This window comes from Podarcis melisellensis (genome assembly GCF_964234715.1).
Source record: "Podarcis melisellensis genome assembly, chromosome: 7".
In the NCBI taxonomy this organism is placed as follows: Eukaryota; Metazoa; Chordata; class Lepidosauria; order Squamata; family Lacertidae; genus Podarcis; species Podarcis melisellensis.
The window spans coordinates 44,950,010-44,966,845 of NC_138539.1; the positions used below are offsets into that span (position 1 = coordinate 44,950,010).

Consider the following 16,836-nt stretch of genomic DNA (forward strand, 5'->3'; position numbering starts at 1 on the left):
TGTAAACATTAAACAATATATGTTCACAAAGTGAACAATCTGGGGACGGAAGAAGTGAGTGCACTTTGCAGCTCAATCCTAGTCAATACTTATGTCCACTGAGCAGTGATAAGATCACTCCTGTCAACCTATTCCTGGTCAAGGATATGCTAGCATAAGGATTCTGTGCTGGTGTGACACAATTGTTCCGCCTTGTTGATGAACACAACCAGCTCAAGGGGGGAAACAGTTTAGATGGTGTTTGAAAAGGGTGGAGTGGAAGTTAGTTGGGGTCATGTGCTTTTACAGGGGTAACTCCCATCCCAAACAACATACACACATTATATTTTGCAAAATTAGGGAGCAAAGACCAAAGAGTTTTGCAATACTCCAAGGAAGAGAAGGACACTTCAATAACACCTCTTATTCCCCTGCCCCCAAGGGTTATAAATTTGATGTCAAATCCCCAGACCCTTCTTTCCATTCCCAGCTATTGATATTATTTCAGCTAACACCTCTGAACTTTCCTTCCAAGCGTTATCTACACGCATTAACGGCCAGCTGAATATAGAGACACAGTAATCAAGGTTAGACTGAAAAGTCTCTTTTGGAGTAGAACTATTTAAAATTGGGTTACTGCTTTTACTCTTAAAACTGATCCGCTTTTGTCTCTTACTGAATCAGGCTTATCCGTTTTCCCCTCTGAAGCCTTTTGCTTGCAGGTCAAGGTCAGATATAGTAAGTTGGGAATTTTCCAGTAGGTCGTTCTGATAGTCTTCTATAACAGTCTTGCTTGGAAGGGGCATATCCTTTTTTGACCAATCCTGTAAGGTCTGCATGCCTTCCAGAATCCCATTCATTGCTGAGGACAATGTCAGCTGGGGTTTAAGGCTGATTGAATTGTTATCGAGATCTTGGTTAGATTTGTTAGCAGTTCTTCCCAGACTTCCATGTCTGTTCATTTGAGGTGAATACCAGATAGAGACTACATACTGCATTCTCCCCATGTACCCACATGTTGAGACATCCAGTATTCTGCACCTATGTGCTTGCACACCTTGCATTAGCAGAAGTGCCTGTGCTGCCTCTGATTTGGAATCCTCATGTAATTGCCTGGCAGCACTAGACCAATGCATCTGAGTGTGTTCCCACCATTTGAGTGTGTTCCTAGCATTATTTATTTATTAAATTTCTATACTGCCCTTCATCCAAGGACCACTGGGCAGTTTATAATGTAAAAACATAAATATACATACCATAAGTAGCATTTCTGCTACTTACCTCATCCTGTTATTGTCTCAGTAGCGTACTGTGTTCTGTTTGAATCAGAGCAGCATACACTCAGTGACATAAGTGGGGGGGATTTAAAGCGTGAGCATGTTTTGTTTTGAAAACAGTAAGTGTTTAAGGTTAGGCTTCATGAATCCCTCCATGCATTGTCTTCCTTGAACTGGACAGCTTTGTCTGTTGAGGTGAGGGGCTGAATATGAATAGAAAAACAAGTTCTAATTGCATCAATCTTCAAGCTTTCAAGTGCAGAGACCTCCTGAATCGGCATTGAAATGCATCTCCTGTATCCTCTAGACTCTTGTTTAAAATTTATTACTACCTGTGAGCCATAACATCTGGTCACCTCTGCATTTTGTGCATTAGACATCCTAATTAGCTGATTACGTATCTCCTGTACCTTTTAATTAGCATCTCAGCAGAGTTCCTTACAGTTTTGTGCATTTTTTAAAAACATAAAAATAAATCGCCTATTCTCTCCCCATCTATGCTTGTACACCATGGTCAGATTGTAGATAGGGAGACAGTGGTGCATATATAAATATTAGCACTGAGTCAAAAATTAAAAAATTTAGGGGGGGGAAGCTGGAAGAAAATGCAAGATGTTATTTTAAGCAATTGTGAATTAGCATTTTACTGGGACAAGCATTGGCAGAAACTTTTTGTTGTTGCCCTCTTTAATTTGCTCCCACCAAAAAGAGAGGATCCCTGGCAGGCAAACATCAGGGGCAGGGATACTTGCTGTGGTTCAATGCCTACGTTGCCTAACATAAAATCAAATAATAGATCCATTCCACTTCCCAATGGGGAGGAGTTGCGGTGGACTACGTGGCCACCCACTCCCTTCTGGGGGCAGGGGATGAAGTCCCGCGTCCCCCGGAGGTTCCCAGTCATATCATTTGCCTGCCAGCCAATCCACTGGCTGGGGGTGTGTGGCCAGGCCCCATTGAAACTGAGGTGCGAGCCGGAGGGCTCACTTCCTCAATCTCCCTCCCTCCTTCCCTCCCTCAGGTTTCGAACTTGGCCTTGCTATGGACCTTGGTTGGTCGCCGTTGAGGGGCCTGGTAGGAATTTTCCCACTTGGCAAATTGGCATGGGCCATTTGGTTTTCGCCTACCTTGTAGCAATCGTCACAACTTTGTAAAGTTTGGCGCTTAGGCATTCGTTGATCTTATGATGGGGGTGGGGAGGGGTGGCCATCAGCTGCCCCTCCAAGCTTAAGGGTATTCTGTTAAAGGAATCCAGGGGTGTGGATCTTTTCCCAATTCGGGGGTAGAGAACCCAGGGGGAGCTCGAGTTGGTTTGCATCGACGGGGCTCCCCCTACCGGTGATTAACCCTTACTGGACTCCCTGTGTGATGGGCAGGGAGGTCAGATATAGTCGGGTCAGTTCCAATGCCTATGCCAATACCGCTCACATCCTGTAACCAATAAAGTTGTGGCCTAAATTTGCCCAATAACATTAACCTAATATCTGTGTCTTTGTGTCTTATTCATCAACCAGGGAGTGGTCTCAGGGTCTCAACACACAATAGGATCATTTTCATTTTCTCAGCCAAACTGCTCATGGCTGAGAGGCCCTGACCACATTGTCATTGCACACACCTCTGATCAAGGCTGATCAAGCCTGAAGATGCCAGCAGACAACCCTTCTATAAAGGCTGTTCCAGAATTTATGCAGTGGTGCATAGATTTTGGGTAGGGAGGACATGGACAACATTACCTTTTGAGTGAGAGGGGCAGCTGCCGGGTAAGAAACAGGCAGTGGAGGTGGAAGATACATTCTGAAAATATTAATGGGTAAGGGGTCTTACTGGGGCAAGTGGTAACTTTTGTTGTTTTCTTCTTTCTAATTTTGTTGGGCTATGTATGAGACGACACAAGAGAGAAAAAGACCCATCCCAGGCTGACCACTTTGTCTTCTGGAGTGCATTCATTGAGAATGATGCCACTTCACTGCATCCCACTTAGATCAAACAATTCTTTACTTTTAAGCCTCACTATATATCACTATATATCTTCCATGGTTTATTACAGCATAGCAATAACTGCAAGTCTACTTTTCATATCAGCTTTCTTGATGATCTGAACAGCGGTATATTGGAAATGCTCCTATCAATTGCGAAGAAATGATAGCTACTGAAGTTTTGTGAAGGTGTTGGTTTCTTTTTTTATCCACCTCCTTCACCCCTCCCGTCACATTCAAGCAGCAATGTTAAGTAGCAGGTGTCCTCAGTGCTTATTTAGTTACATCTGAAGCTGGAGAACATAAGAAACAAAATGCAGATTATATTCCTTTAGATAGATTACATTTAGTTTCCAGTGGCTGGACCAGGCAAAGCAAAATAATATTTTTTTGCCAGTGATACATAGCAATTCATTTTTTAAAGATAATTTAGATGGCATTTTTTGTAACATTGTTATAGTATATGAAAATATCGCTTTTCCACACGACCTCCTGCTTCCAGCCGGCCTCAAAGCATCGTCTCTAGATATTTTGGTCTGGACTGGAGAGGAAGAGTTGGAGAGCAGGGGGAAATAGGCATTTAGAGGCTTTTTGGAGGGTGCTCCCCACTTTACAACGGGATGCGGGTGGCACTGTGGGTTAAACCACAGAGCCTAGGACTTGCCGATTGGAAGGTCAGCAGTTCGAATCCCCGCGATGGGGTGAGCTCCCGTTGCTTGGTCCCTGCTCCTGCCAACCTAGCAGTTCGAAAGCACGTCAAGTGCAAGTAGATAAATAGGTACCACTCTGGCAGGAAGGTAAACAGCGTTTCTGTGCACTGCTCTGGATGGCCAGAAGCGGCTTAGTCATGCTGGCCACATGACCCGGAAGCTGTCTGAGGAGAAACCCCGGCTCCCTTGGCCTATGGAGCGAGATGAGCACCGCAACCCCAGAGTCGGTCACAACTGGACCTAATGGTCAGGGGTCCCTTTACCTTTACCTTTCACCCCACTTTACACTATTTCACTTATGTGTGTGGTCCCAACACAACTCCCTAGGGAGATATCTGTAAAGGCTTCTCAGCATCCTTCTCTGTAGTTTGATGATGTGTTCTGGTGGACTCAAAAGCTGTCTCGCTATTCTGTGACATTTTGATTGGCCATAATAAAGGGATTTTTTAAATTAAAAAAAAGTGGCAGCCTTGGCACACCTATGTAACTTACCTCTTTCTCTGCTTAGCTTAGCATTTCTCAGATCAAAACTTACTTATCTTGCATGCAGAAGATTAGCAAATAGCGCAAATGGCTACAACAGAGCATAGAGATAGTCTATATATTTGTCGGAAGAAACCCAACCCTTGAGACAAGGGGTTGCAGCATACTACAAATTGGACCTGCAACAAAATGTTATAGTGTGAAGTTCATGGGTGGGAGCAGCCAGCCAGCCATGCATTCCTCCAGAATCTGCCATTCTATTCTCTCTCCCCCCCCCCCCGTATTTTCCATCTCTTTCCAGTCATTTAGCATTCTGGGCCCACTGAGCATGCTCAGTCCTCACTGGGCTATTGTTGTTACTGTTGTTTTGGCTACAGAAGGATGCATAATTGGATTTGCTGTTGCTATATATGAAATAGAGAATTAAGGCTACCAATTCAGAGATTATAACTTATTTGTCATTCAGCCGAATTCTATGTGCATTCATTTGTAAACCAGTCTTACTGAGTTGGGTGGAGCTTATTCCAAGTACATAGGATTGATGCTTTAGTGGCCAAATTATTCTAATTGCCAGTGTTGTGTTCCTGGGTGGAAAAGATCCTGATGTAGACAGCATAATTTTCATGATTGTACAGGCAAGCTCAACATACTTTTTTAAAAAAATGCCCAAGCTTATGATTATAGCACTGAAACAAATTGAAAAAGCAAACAGCAAGTTTGTCTGTAAGGAATGCACTCTAGAAACTTTTCATGTTGGTGACACACTTTTTAGACATGCATCATTTTGTGATACAATAATTCAATTTTACTAGCAAACCGGAGGTTAAACTAACCCCTTTCCAGCCCTGGGAAGAGCGTGGGTAGCATTCATCCGGCATACCTACACACTGCAGCCGACATACTACATACTAACATTGTGACACACAGTTTGCAAAGCTCTGGTTTAGATACATTCCTGGTATCTCCTTCCATTTTTACAATTACCGGGATATGTTTCTTGGTTTTATTTCTTGCATGGGGGCTGCATGCACAGACCAAGGGCTTGTTCATAGCTGTACATGTGTAGAGTAAGTTTTGAAGAACAGATTGGTTTTGCACAGGCCAAAAGACAATTGGGTCAAGTCAACCTGAAAGCTATACATTGTTAGTGTAACTGCAAAAGCTATTGAAATGTGCAACCTGTATTTAACTTACACTAGTTGTCTCCTATTGGAGAAATGATGGGCATGAATAGCCATTAATGTATGTCTGCCAAATCCAACCAATATTCACTGTAAGCAGAGATACCGGTTAGTAAAGTATAGTGCTTAAGAGACCAGGTTGTTTTGCAATTTATCTAGGGTGCTGAACATAAATACAGTACCAACTTTTATTCCAATCTTCAAATGTTTGAGGGAAATACAACGTTGTAGTGTGTTACCTTCATTGGGTTCCCTTAATGTGGTGGGTGGCGCTGTGGTCTAAACCACTGAACCTCTTGGGCTTGCTGATCGGAAGGTCGGCGGTTTGAATCCCCGTGACGAGGTGAGCTCCCATTGCTCAGTCCCTGCTCCTGCCAACCAAGCAGTTCAAAAGCACGCCAAAGTGCAAGTAGATAAATATGTACTGCTCTGGCGGAAAGGTAAATGGCATTTCTGTGCGCTGCTCTGGTTTCGCCAGAAGTGGCTTAGTCATGCTGGCCACATAACCCAGAAAAACTGTCTGGGGACAAACATCGACTCCCTCGGCCAGTAAAGTGAGATGAGCGCCGCAACCCCAGAGTTGTTCGCGACTGGACTTAACTGTCAGGGGTACTTTACCTTTACTTTTTTAATGTGGAGTTCAGCCTTGAATGTGAAGAGTATCCTAAACATACACACCAGCTTTAATTCTGGCATTTTATTCTACATTTGAAGTGTTGCATAATACAGTGGTGCCTCAGGTTACATACGCTTCAGGTTACAGACTCCGCTAACCCAGAAATAGTGCTTCAGGTTAAGAACTTTGCTTCAGGATGAGAACAGAAATTGTGTTACGGCGGCAGCAGGAGGCCCCATTAGCTAAAGTGGTGCTTCAGGTTAAGAACAGTTTCAGGTTAAGTACGGACCTCCGGAACGAGTTAAGTACTTAACCTGAGGTCCCACTATAATTGCATTTTCCTTCTCGCTCCTTGCAAACAGGTGCAGGGAATTGAGGTACATGAGTTTAAAACACAGAATCATATTCTGAATATAGCTACATGATAGCTCAATCAGCCCTGTAGCCAGCCACCCTTGGTTATGCGAAGCAGCTGCATTTCTAGGTGCAGCATTTTGGGAGCAAGGGGGCAAAGCATCAGCCAATCTCCTTGCTACTCACTGGTGGACAGGATGTGAGGGCCAGGCCAGGAGAAGAGGAAGATACTCCTCCATGCAGAGAGTATGTTAACTTACATAATGGGCTACGTAACGTCAATATTACACAAAATTTAATATGAACACCAAGAATTAGATGACTGGCATATTTATTTGTTTCATAAATAAAAAATATGTTCAGGATACAGTGAACAAAGGGATACCACAAGGTGTAAAACATGGGCTGGCGGTTTGTTGGAATAGTAATGTCAGGGGACCATTCCAACAAGTGAAAGTTAAGGGTTAACCGGTCCAGTGTTTTAAAGCCACTAGGTGCTGCAATACCAAGAACTGCTATCCTCTGGTTGCACCTTCTGGTGGCTGTTGCTTAGCAACTTGGTGGAGCAAAATTTATTTCCTTCAGGCTGTTTTTTAAAAAAGGGGGGGGGGAAAGCATGTTCATTATGATCTAGCTGCAGTAGTAGTTTCATTCTGTTGGAAGCCTGGCTTGACCTGCTGTCTGGCTGCTTAACCCAAGGACAGTCTCCTGACAGTGTTATTTTCAGCAGTCTTGCTGTTCAGCCCACCTTTTGATAACTCAGTGAAGTTTGCCAGACTCTTCACATTCTGAATTCAGTCTGCTAGCACAAGTGAATATTCCTTTGACTCGGGCAGTGGGACAGCACATCTGAAGGGAGCAAGCTAGCACAGAACGCAGGACAGCCTGTGTATCACCCCCAGCCCTGTTGTCCCTGTCAGTCCCCACGCCACCAAGGTCACCCCCCTCTTTAGCAAACTTGCCTTGGAAAAGGAATACTGTAGCAAGGATGCATCTAGACCTCTCTGAAGCCAAACCGATGTCAGCAACATAGGCAAAAACAACAAGGGATTACTAGCTGTCTAGCTCATGAACAGTATTTCAAACAAATATTTCAATAAAGGCTATCTTTACAAAACAATCTCAGGCTACCATTTCTAAATGAATACCGCAGTTCTCTCAATGGGATTCCACCCCCCCCCCCATATACTGTAGCCAGTTCTCAACCCTCACAAGGAAGTGCTGTACAACTAGGTATCTACTTAACTTAATACCACACCAAGAAAAAAAGTGCTTCTTTGTGAGTTTCATGCAGTGTCAGACAAAAAAAAAAGGAGGGGAGCTTTAATGTGACAATTTCAACCTTGTGCAGATTTCCACAGATAACAGCAAGCAGAGCTATCTTTCATACCCACACATATATTTAAGGCACTCTTATACTATTTTAACTTCTACGACTTTCCCCGAAGAATACTGGGAACTTTAGTCTGTTAAGGGTGCTGTAAATATTTGGCGGCGGGGGGGGGGGACCATAACAGTTAAAAGTGGTATGATAATGCTTTAAACACTTTAAAGGTATGATGTGGATACTTTGTCTGATTCTGAAGGAAGTGAGTTCACCTTTTAATTTCTGTCTGCTGTAAAAGTATTTCCCCCAGAATATCCTGGGGTGAACATTCAAATGAACTTGCGTCCTTCAGAATCAGACTTGGGAAGCCAAGTTCAATTTGTTCCTTTCTTTCCAGAGTGGAAAGAGAACTTCCAGAGTAATTACACCTCTTAGGTACTGTAATCCATGGTGTCAGTTATCTAGTTCAGGTTACTTGTAAACTAATGTAAATAATTTAGTGGTTTGGTTTAGGACAGAGGGTCAAGTCATTCTTAGAGTAGTTTTTATTACTGACTCTTTGCTCTCCTCCTATGGGAGAAGGGTTCTAGAACTTTTCTCACTATCATGGAGCACATGGTATCAGCAGCATTATCATATATATATATAATTTTTAAAAACCCTATGGCTGCCACTCTCAAAGATGTCCACCATGCTACACTATACATGAAGAAATGGCTTCGTTAGTTTGCTCTCCCCCTCCCAATTTCCCCAGCCTCATTTCTTCATGAATTTGTTCTGCACTGCATTTCTTCTGAGTTCTGGTGTAAGCAGGGGGATTTTGAAGGAGCAAATCTGTGGTCCAAAAACAATAGTGGCACTTTTACAGCCAGATTGTCTATAGCGACCCGAGAAAATAAACGGCTGAAATGATTAGCAACACCCCCCCCCAAAAAAAAAAAATCAGTTCCAGAATTGTGATCATGCAGTTCCAGGATCTTTCCCCTCCCCTATGTTACCACAGCAGATCATGAACATTGATAAAACACTGAGGGGAGGAAGCAATCTTGATTGTCATTAATTTGGTGCAACAATTTACTGATCTCACATGCAGTCCTGTGATGCATTTCTGTTACTGCAAATACCCACTGAAAATATTTTCAGGCTCAACTCTTCATAGTCCTTCTATTCTGATTTATATGCTACCTGGGCAGGAGACCTCATACATGTTTACTTGAAGGCAATGCCCACTTTGTTCACTGAGGCAGAAGATTGCAGCTTTAAGAAGCATCTAGAGATACTTTGTAGGAAGAACAACCTGCAGAGGATAGCATAAGTGTAGCACATGCTACACTTAAAAAATTAACAAAGGAGCCAAAGGTTGGAACACGAAAATATAGATGGAGGTGTATTTTAAATGAATCTCCCACCTTTAGCACAAAATAATTGGATAGATAGTATGAATAGTAGTTAGAATACTTTTTTTAGTGGTAATGATTTAATAATTATGTTAGCAGCCTGATTTTGCATTTTATTCAGGTGTTGATAAGGGGAACACTGCATTTAATAGCTTTGAACAGCATGAAAAATCATTGTATTTCAAAGTTCCCAGTAGTTGAGTTTTGTCCTATGTAAGTGATCCTTTTTCTCAAGTGGCTTGGTGTGGTCTGCACATCCTGGTAAGCTAAACTATGGCTTGTTCTCACTGCGCAAATGGGAAGGCTCTCAACTTCCTTTGCTCCTCCCTTTTATGCCCATGCCATACAAGGGTGGGAAACGTTTGGCGATTAATAATACAACTGCTAAATTATGAGTGTCAACGCATCTGTTGGACAAATAAGTATTTAAACCCAAAATAAAAGATTTGGGAAAGAGCAGGTAGGAAGAGTCATAGTTAAGAAAATCCATTTTTATTAGATTTTTTTCCAAAAATTATTACAAAAGGAAAGTGGTTACAAATTATTTAAGTTATCCAGTGCAACATGGAAGCACCCTCTAAAGTTCCAACTAAAGTTCACAGGAATCTCCTAGACCTGAAGTTAGCAGCTGCAATGTGCTTGGCCCCCAAAAGTGACACCAACTTACACCATATAAATGTAGCCAGTAGGGAGATGAACTGCAGACTCCAAAGGAACAGAAAACAGGTCCTCCAAACTACAAGGTGCAAAATCAGGACAAGACACAAACATATATACAAAACCCAAAATATATGTACATTAAATAGTTGTGTTTAGGTACCATGATTTTCAGATGGATTTATTTTTTCACTGACTTTAAATATTTATGGAGACAAACAAAAGTATTTCTCAATTTGTAAAATATTATTCCTCAAGTTATGTTTTTTGTTCCTTGCCTTTTGGAGAAAACATCACATTATAAGGCTGTCTTCTCTTAGGACGCTGGCAGGGAGCAAGGTCCTCTTTTATGTAACCTAAAAAAAAAAGACACAACGAAATTTCAACACATGATTTGGGCAAGAGAAAGCACTATCAAACTGAGCGGGGAGAAATTCCTGCTTATTTCAGTGTTAAGTGGCTTTAATTTTTTTTATATTAAAAATTGTAAAAAAGTGTCCATACGAAAAGTCTAATGTTAGAAGCAATATAAAGTGGTACCTCGGGTTAAGAACTTAATTCGTTCCGGAGGTCTGTTCGTAACCTCAAACCGTTCTAAACCTGAGGTACTTTGGCAAATGGGGCCTCCTGCTGCTGCCAGAGCGGAATTTCTGTTCTCATCCTGAAGCAAAGTTCTTAACCCGAGGTACTCTTTCTGGGTTAGCGGAGTCTGTAACCTGAAGCATCCATAACCTGAAGCATCTGTCACCCGAGGTACCACTGTAATCATTACCATTTCCTAAAAAATAGTGGACAAATATTAGCTTGGTTGGTACAGCCTAAGACTCTTAATCTCAGGGTTGTGGGTTCAAGCCACATTTTGGGTGAAAGATTCCTGCACCGCAGGGGGTTGGACTAGATGACCCTTGTGGTCCCTTCCAACTTTACAATTCTGCAATTATATGATTCTGTTGAAAAGGTTTTTTTTAAAGTTTAAGAACTATTTTGAAAGTAAGTTCAATGTTACTGAAGTTTCTCATTTCAGGATTCATACACATAAAATGGAAAGAATCTGTCCATTGTCTCTGATAAAGACTCTCCTCTTTCCCAAGGGGAGGTGTTGTGAGCAGAAACGCTTCCCGCACTTGCAGGGGGCGTGGCTAAGCCCCTGTGTTACTGGAGTCCTGTGCCCGTGTCACGCACCCTAGCCAGCCGATCTGGCTGGCTGAGAGGCATGGTTTAGCTGTTTAAAAATGGCCACGGGCACACGAGCGCTGCCTTATTGTTCTGGCTTCCTTGGATCACCTGCCTGCCCTCCCTCTAGGTTTTGCTTCTGCACCTGACCTTGCTATGGACTTCGATTGGTCGCCTTGGTTGTCCAAGGGGCCTGGTAGAAATTTTTTCCACTTGGCAGATTGGCACCAGCTACTTGGTCTTTTGTCTACCTCATAGCAAATCGTCAGAACTTTGTAAGGTTTGGTGGTTAGGCATTGGAAAATGCGTTGTGTATTGGAGGGGAGGCTGTGGCCATCACCTCCCCTCCCCCTGAAGGGTATTCTGTTAAAGGAATCTGGCGGTTGCGGTTCCTGTCTGATGCCCAGGTGCTGGCCAGGGCCATGGCATGACTCTCCGCTGACTCTAGGGGAAAGCTTCCAGTTTATTTGCATCAACAAGCTCTTCCTACAGATTGTTAACCCTCATGTTACTCCCTGCAGAGCGGGCAGGAGTCAAGTATAGTCTGTTCAGATCCAATGCCTAAGCCAATACAGTGGTACTTAATTCGTTCTGGAGGTCCATACTTAACCTGAAACTGTTCTTAACCTGAAGCACCACTTTAGCTAATGGGGCCTCCTCCTGCTGCTGTGCCGCCAGAGCACAATTTCTGTTCTCATCCTGAAGCAAAGTTCTTAACCCGAGGTAATATTTCTGGGTTAGCGGAGTCTGTAACCTGAAGCGTATGTAACCCGAGGTACCACTGTACCTCTCACATTCTGTAACCAATAAAGTTGTGGCCTTTTTTAGCCCATTAACCTAAAATGCTTGTGTCCATGTGTCTTATTTCATCACAAAGCGGGGCCTCGACTCACAAATTTGTGAAATTATTTGCGCTCTTAACAATTTATCTGGTTATAATACATTTCTTTTAAAAGTTTGTACTTGAAATAAGCTTCTGATCCAGGATTACAAATAAGTATATTGGATTTCAGCCAGGAGTGATTAGGAAGCGTATTCCTGTGGAACTACTGCAACCAAACTATTGTGGTCAGCATACCATACAAGCAGGAAACAGTGTTATTTGGCGTTTTAAGCTTCTTAGCCACTTTTGTGGCACAGCTTATAGTTCTAGATGTAAGGGTAACTTTCTATGTTGAAACAGGGAAACAATTTGCTAGCATACTATAGAGGTTACAAAAATAAGCTTAGAGTGGAGGTGTCCCTGGTTTATTTTTCATCACAGTAATGGACTGATTGGGCGACACAAGTTACTATCACTTCAACTCAGGCCTGTGTCTGCAATAGGGAGATAATAATATTGAGTCTACCAAGTAAATATTTCTGAAAGTATGTTTGTGATGTACTTCCAGCACTTAGGAAAAGTGCTAAATAAACTGAAAATATTATCACTTGCTATTATTATAAAGATTAATGAATGTATGTATAAATATTTAACAGGGTGCACAACTAATACATTTAAAACACTGATGAACTCTCATGAGACATGAATGATATTGCAAAAAGAATACCAGCACAATCCACTGAAATAAATGGCCACGCTCCCATTTATTTTAGCAGTCCTAGTTTAAGTTTCCATAACACCCCAGCCACGGCAATTATCTGGTACATACCTATGTCATACAAGCTGTCCTAGCTTTATTTATAAGAAATGTTTCTTTTGAGCAATAGTTTGACACACTGGGCACAATGCTGGTTATACACCTGATGATGAAATCTTGCTTGTCTTAGGGTTTGAACATGGGGTATATTGAACATGGATTCAGTTTCCCCTATTAGCAAAATCCAAGTGAGCCAACTGGCACAGGCAGTTCTCTGCAGAAAGTTTGTGGGAGGTCTGGGCTTTGCCAGGTCCCTATGTTGGACATGGCATCCCTTGTACAGAACAGGAAAGACTCTACATGTCCCAAACGAGTAACGCCTGAGTCTTGTCTAGTCTTCCTGCTAGTAAAACAGGTGACCTGAGCTCCAGATACAGGACAAATTGGCTCCCTGCTGTTCCATCTTCTTGCATAAAAATGTTAGTTCAATTAAGTTGTTCCTTGCTGTGAAGTGCCACTGGCAGTGCAGAGTGAAAAAAGTTAGGCGCTTTTCTCAAGTACCCCCACTTAAATAATGGCATTCTAAATAACTAAGAGTAACTTTGTGCTTGAAAGGCTTCTGGCATGAAAACTCTAAACTAAACAAGAGGTATTTTATGAGGAAGCTGATGATCTCTAGATACTCTTTAAAAGGAAATGGGATTGCTATAGTTTTTTTCATGGCTTCCTGCATATGAAAGCAGTATAGCACTAATCTACTGGGGGATCATTTAATGCCTGGATTGCATTCAGATAAAGAATGCGTGTACTGCAGCAACTAGAAACTGATATAAGGAGGATTCCACCAATGAATACTACTTCTGATTACATATACAGTGGTAAACTATACAAAACATATTTTTTCTTGAATATTTATGTGCTGGGTTTCTTTTTCTTTTCCCCACCAAACTATTTCACGCTGGTCACATTTGCACATCATGGTAAACCATGATTAACTGTTTACGACAGATGCACAGATGGCTCCTGTTTCATTGCCCCCATAGTGTGAACAAAAAACTACAAAATCCCTGACTTAGCATTACATTTAAACCATTTGGCTTATGCAAACCAAACAGAAAGCAGGAAGCAAAGAACAAACCCTTCCTTCACACTGTGGTTTGACTGAAACAAATCAAACCATGATCTCCAGTTCAGATTTAACACTAAGCCAGGCATCATTGTTTAGTGCCAGGAAGGAGCCAAGCAGGTGTTGTCTATGTGTTCATAGCAAACTAGTAACTGGTTTACCATGAAGTGCAATGCAGCCATTGTTTCTCATTCTGAAACATCAACAATCCTAAGTTCTGTTATCAGACAGGTGGGTAGCTAAGTAAAGGGAACACTTTGTTAAGTATTTGAAATACTTTAATAAATGTAAAAATAGTGGGAGGAATTCAACGTCACACTAAAACATGTTCCACCAATGCAAGCATTTCTGCTTGTCCAATGGAATGACCTCTCTCCTCCCTCCCTTGTGCTGTTCTGGTTTTTCTCCCAACCCTCTCAAAGCCAATTTTGACATACATGGGCAGGGGAGGGGGGAAAGCCCCTTTGTGCTAACAGGAGCCCTTGTATGGGCTCCTACTAGTGCAAGTACTTAGTTGAATCTGGCCCAGTTTCCCCCCAGTGGTAGTTCTGTAGGCTGGTACTGCAGATTCCTGTAATGTTCAGTACAACCCAATTGGCTGATGAAACATTTATTTTAATATTTGCGAACTGCACGTTCATATAAACTATCTCAAGGCAGTATACAGACTAAAAACACAGTATTACAATAAAAACATCAAACGCAGCAGTTTGAGCTGGTTGGCAAAGAATCTCAGGTTTTAAAGTCCTGTCATAATCACACAGTTTTAAAAATATATCTAAAAATGGTCATGCCTGCCAAACCTGTATTAACAAGGATTAGCAAACTTGTGGCAAGGAGTTCCACAGAGTAGTGTCTGCCACAATAAAAACTTGGCCCCTGGAAAAGGCCAGCTGAACCTCAGGGGTCTAGGCGACCACCAAAACAGCTCAATCAGAAGACCTCAACAATCAAGTCTGAATATGAAGAAGACAGATCTGTGTCTGTTAGTTGACTGTACCACCTTTTAAGCCACTATTTCACATACTTGCCTCTTTGAACACACATCTGGGTGGATGGGAATCCAACTTCCCAGAAATTTTCTGGTGTATCAGGAGGAACATAGCGAGACCGATGCCTTGAACAGGCAGCTAACTTCTTTTCCCTCTCCTCTTCTGGAAAATCTGCATAGTACTAAAGAGATATTGCAGAAACTCAGTATTAAGAAATAACTCCTGAACCAGAATACCCAAAAAAGTTTCCATTACTTATCTCCCCAGGCACTCTAGAAGGAAAGTGGTTTTCTAGCTCCATTTCAAGCAAGGTTTAGGCCAGGGTCTGGAACAGAAACTGCTTTGGTTGATGACTGCTTTGGTTGATGACTTCTCTCAGAAGAGAGACAGGGAAATGTGTCCCTATTAATTATCCTTGACCTCTCAGCAGCATCTGATACCATCAACCATGGTATCCTTCTGGAGTGGCTGCCTGAGTTAGGAATGGGTGGTTCCGACCCTGCTTGGATGGTAGTTTACAGAGGGTGATGCTGGGTGAGTGTCTGGAAATTTCAGCTGGTGCAGAATTCAGCAGCCAGTCTGCTCACTGGGGCAAGATGGTTTGAGCATATTTCACCAATTCCGGCCTGACAGTGGTGCAGTGTTACTCTCATCCTTCCTGCTCCCCATTTCACCTCATGTCTAATCTGATTCTAACAGGATAATACAGTGGTACCTTGGGTTAAGTACTTAATTCGTTCCGGAGGTCTGTTCTTAACCTGAAAATGATTGTTCTTAACCTGAAGCACCACTTTAGCTAATGGGGCCTCCTGCTGCCGCTGTAACACAATTTCTGTTCTCATCCTGAAGCAAAGTTCTTAACCTGAGGTACTATTTCTGGGTTAGCGGAGTCTGTAACCTGAAGCGTATGTAACCTGAAGCATATGTAACCTGAGGTGCCACTATATATTAATGTTCCCTTAGAATGGGATGTCTGTTGCCAGATTCTTATTTATTTTAGATCAGGTGTGTTTTTCCTGTTTCAGGGTACTGAGTCTAGGCGACCTTTAGCTTCTTTGCAGTTTGACAGTTCTAAGGTTCCGAAAACAATGTGCAGTATCTTCCCACTGAACTGAATAGCAGTTACAAACTCACATATAAAGGCTCTCTAAGGAGGCTCCAGAATACTTCAAGGGGGAGTACATTTAATCCCCTTTGCGTTTACTAAGATAATATGCTGTGCTTCAATCCATGGTCCCTGTCAGAACTGTATAATACAGATATTGTGCAGGACCACATTGTCTATATGTATTCAGAAATCTCTTTCTTAAAGCTAAATTCTTGCTTCAGTTGAACTAGAAATCTGACAGCTTGCAAATTCCAAACACTGAGGAATCATAAAAAGGGTCTAATATATAATGCCAAAAGGGGCATATCATGTAGGCAGTGAGTAGAAAATATCAGTTTCTGAACAGCGGTGCTTAGAAAACGTGTGGGATTTTAAAGGCTGGTTTACACATTCGAGTTCTGGTGACTGAAGGGATGAAATGCATGGGCAAAACAAACACCACATACAACACATTCACATCACCTCCCATGCAGTGCTTATCCATGGAGTCAGTTCACACATTCAGCTGAAAGTCTCTCTCAGACCTAAGATTTTCTGCTGTGGCAATGGTGGGCCTTAAGGCCATTCCCTAAGTTTTCCCTACTTCCATCAACAAAGAAAAGAGGAAAGCAGAGGAACCTAACATCTATTAAAAAAAAAAAAATCCCAGGAAAGGGTTTAGGCAGAGTTCCACAGTGCCCTGCATTCTTTTCTTAGGATTTTATTTCATTTATGAAGTTTAGTGTACAAAAAAAAGGTGCCTTTTGGACAGGATTTTTTTTTTAACCAAACAACACAAAGCACTATCATATTGGCTGTACAAAATACTGAATGTAGTCAACCCATATGATAGCTCAGTTGGTAGAGCATGAGACTCTTAATCTCAGGGTCATAGGTTTGAGTCCCATGTTGGGCAAAAGA

At 42.1% G+C, this 16,836-nt stretch overlaps 1 protein-coding gene across 4 annotated transcripts in view; it reads right to left on the reverse strand.

Moving 5' to 3' along the window:
* Positions 1 to 9,770: 9,770 nt before the first annotated feature.
* The window catches only part of RBBP8 (RB binding protein 8, endonuclease), a 32,153-nt gene continuing 25,087 nt past the window's right edge, over positions 9,771 to 16,836 (reverse strand). For 3 of the 4 annotated variants that reach the window (XM_081918071.1, XM_081918072.1, XM_081918069.1), the window contains 2 exons: positions 11,918 to 15,009; positions 9,771 to 11,691 (listed from right to left, as the gene is read on the reverse strand). In XM_081918071.1, the coding sequence (XP_081774197.1) occupies positions 14,851 to 15,009 (159 nt within the window). In that variant the 3' untranslated portion in view covers positions 9,771 to 11,691; positions 11,918 to 14,850. Of the gene's footprint in view, positions 11,711 to 11,917; positions 15,010 to 16,836 lie in introns of all 4 variants that reach the window. The other variant, XM_081918070.1, reaches the window with a different exon arrangement.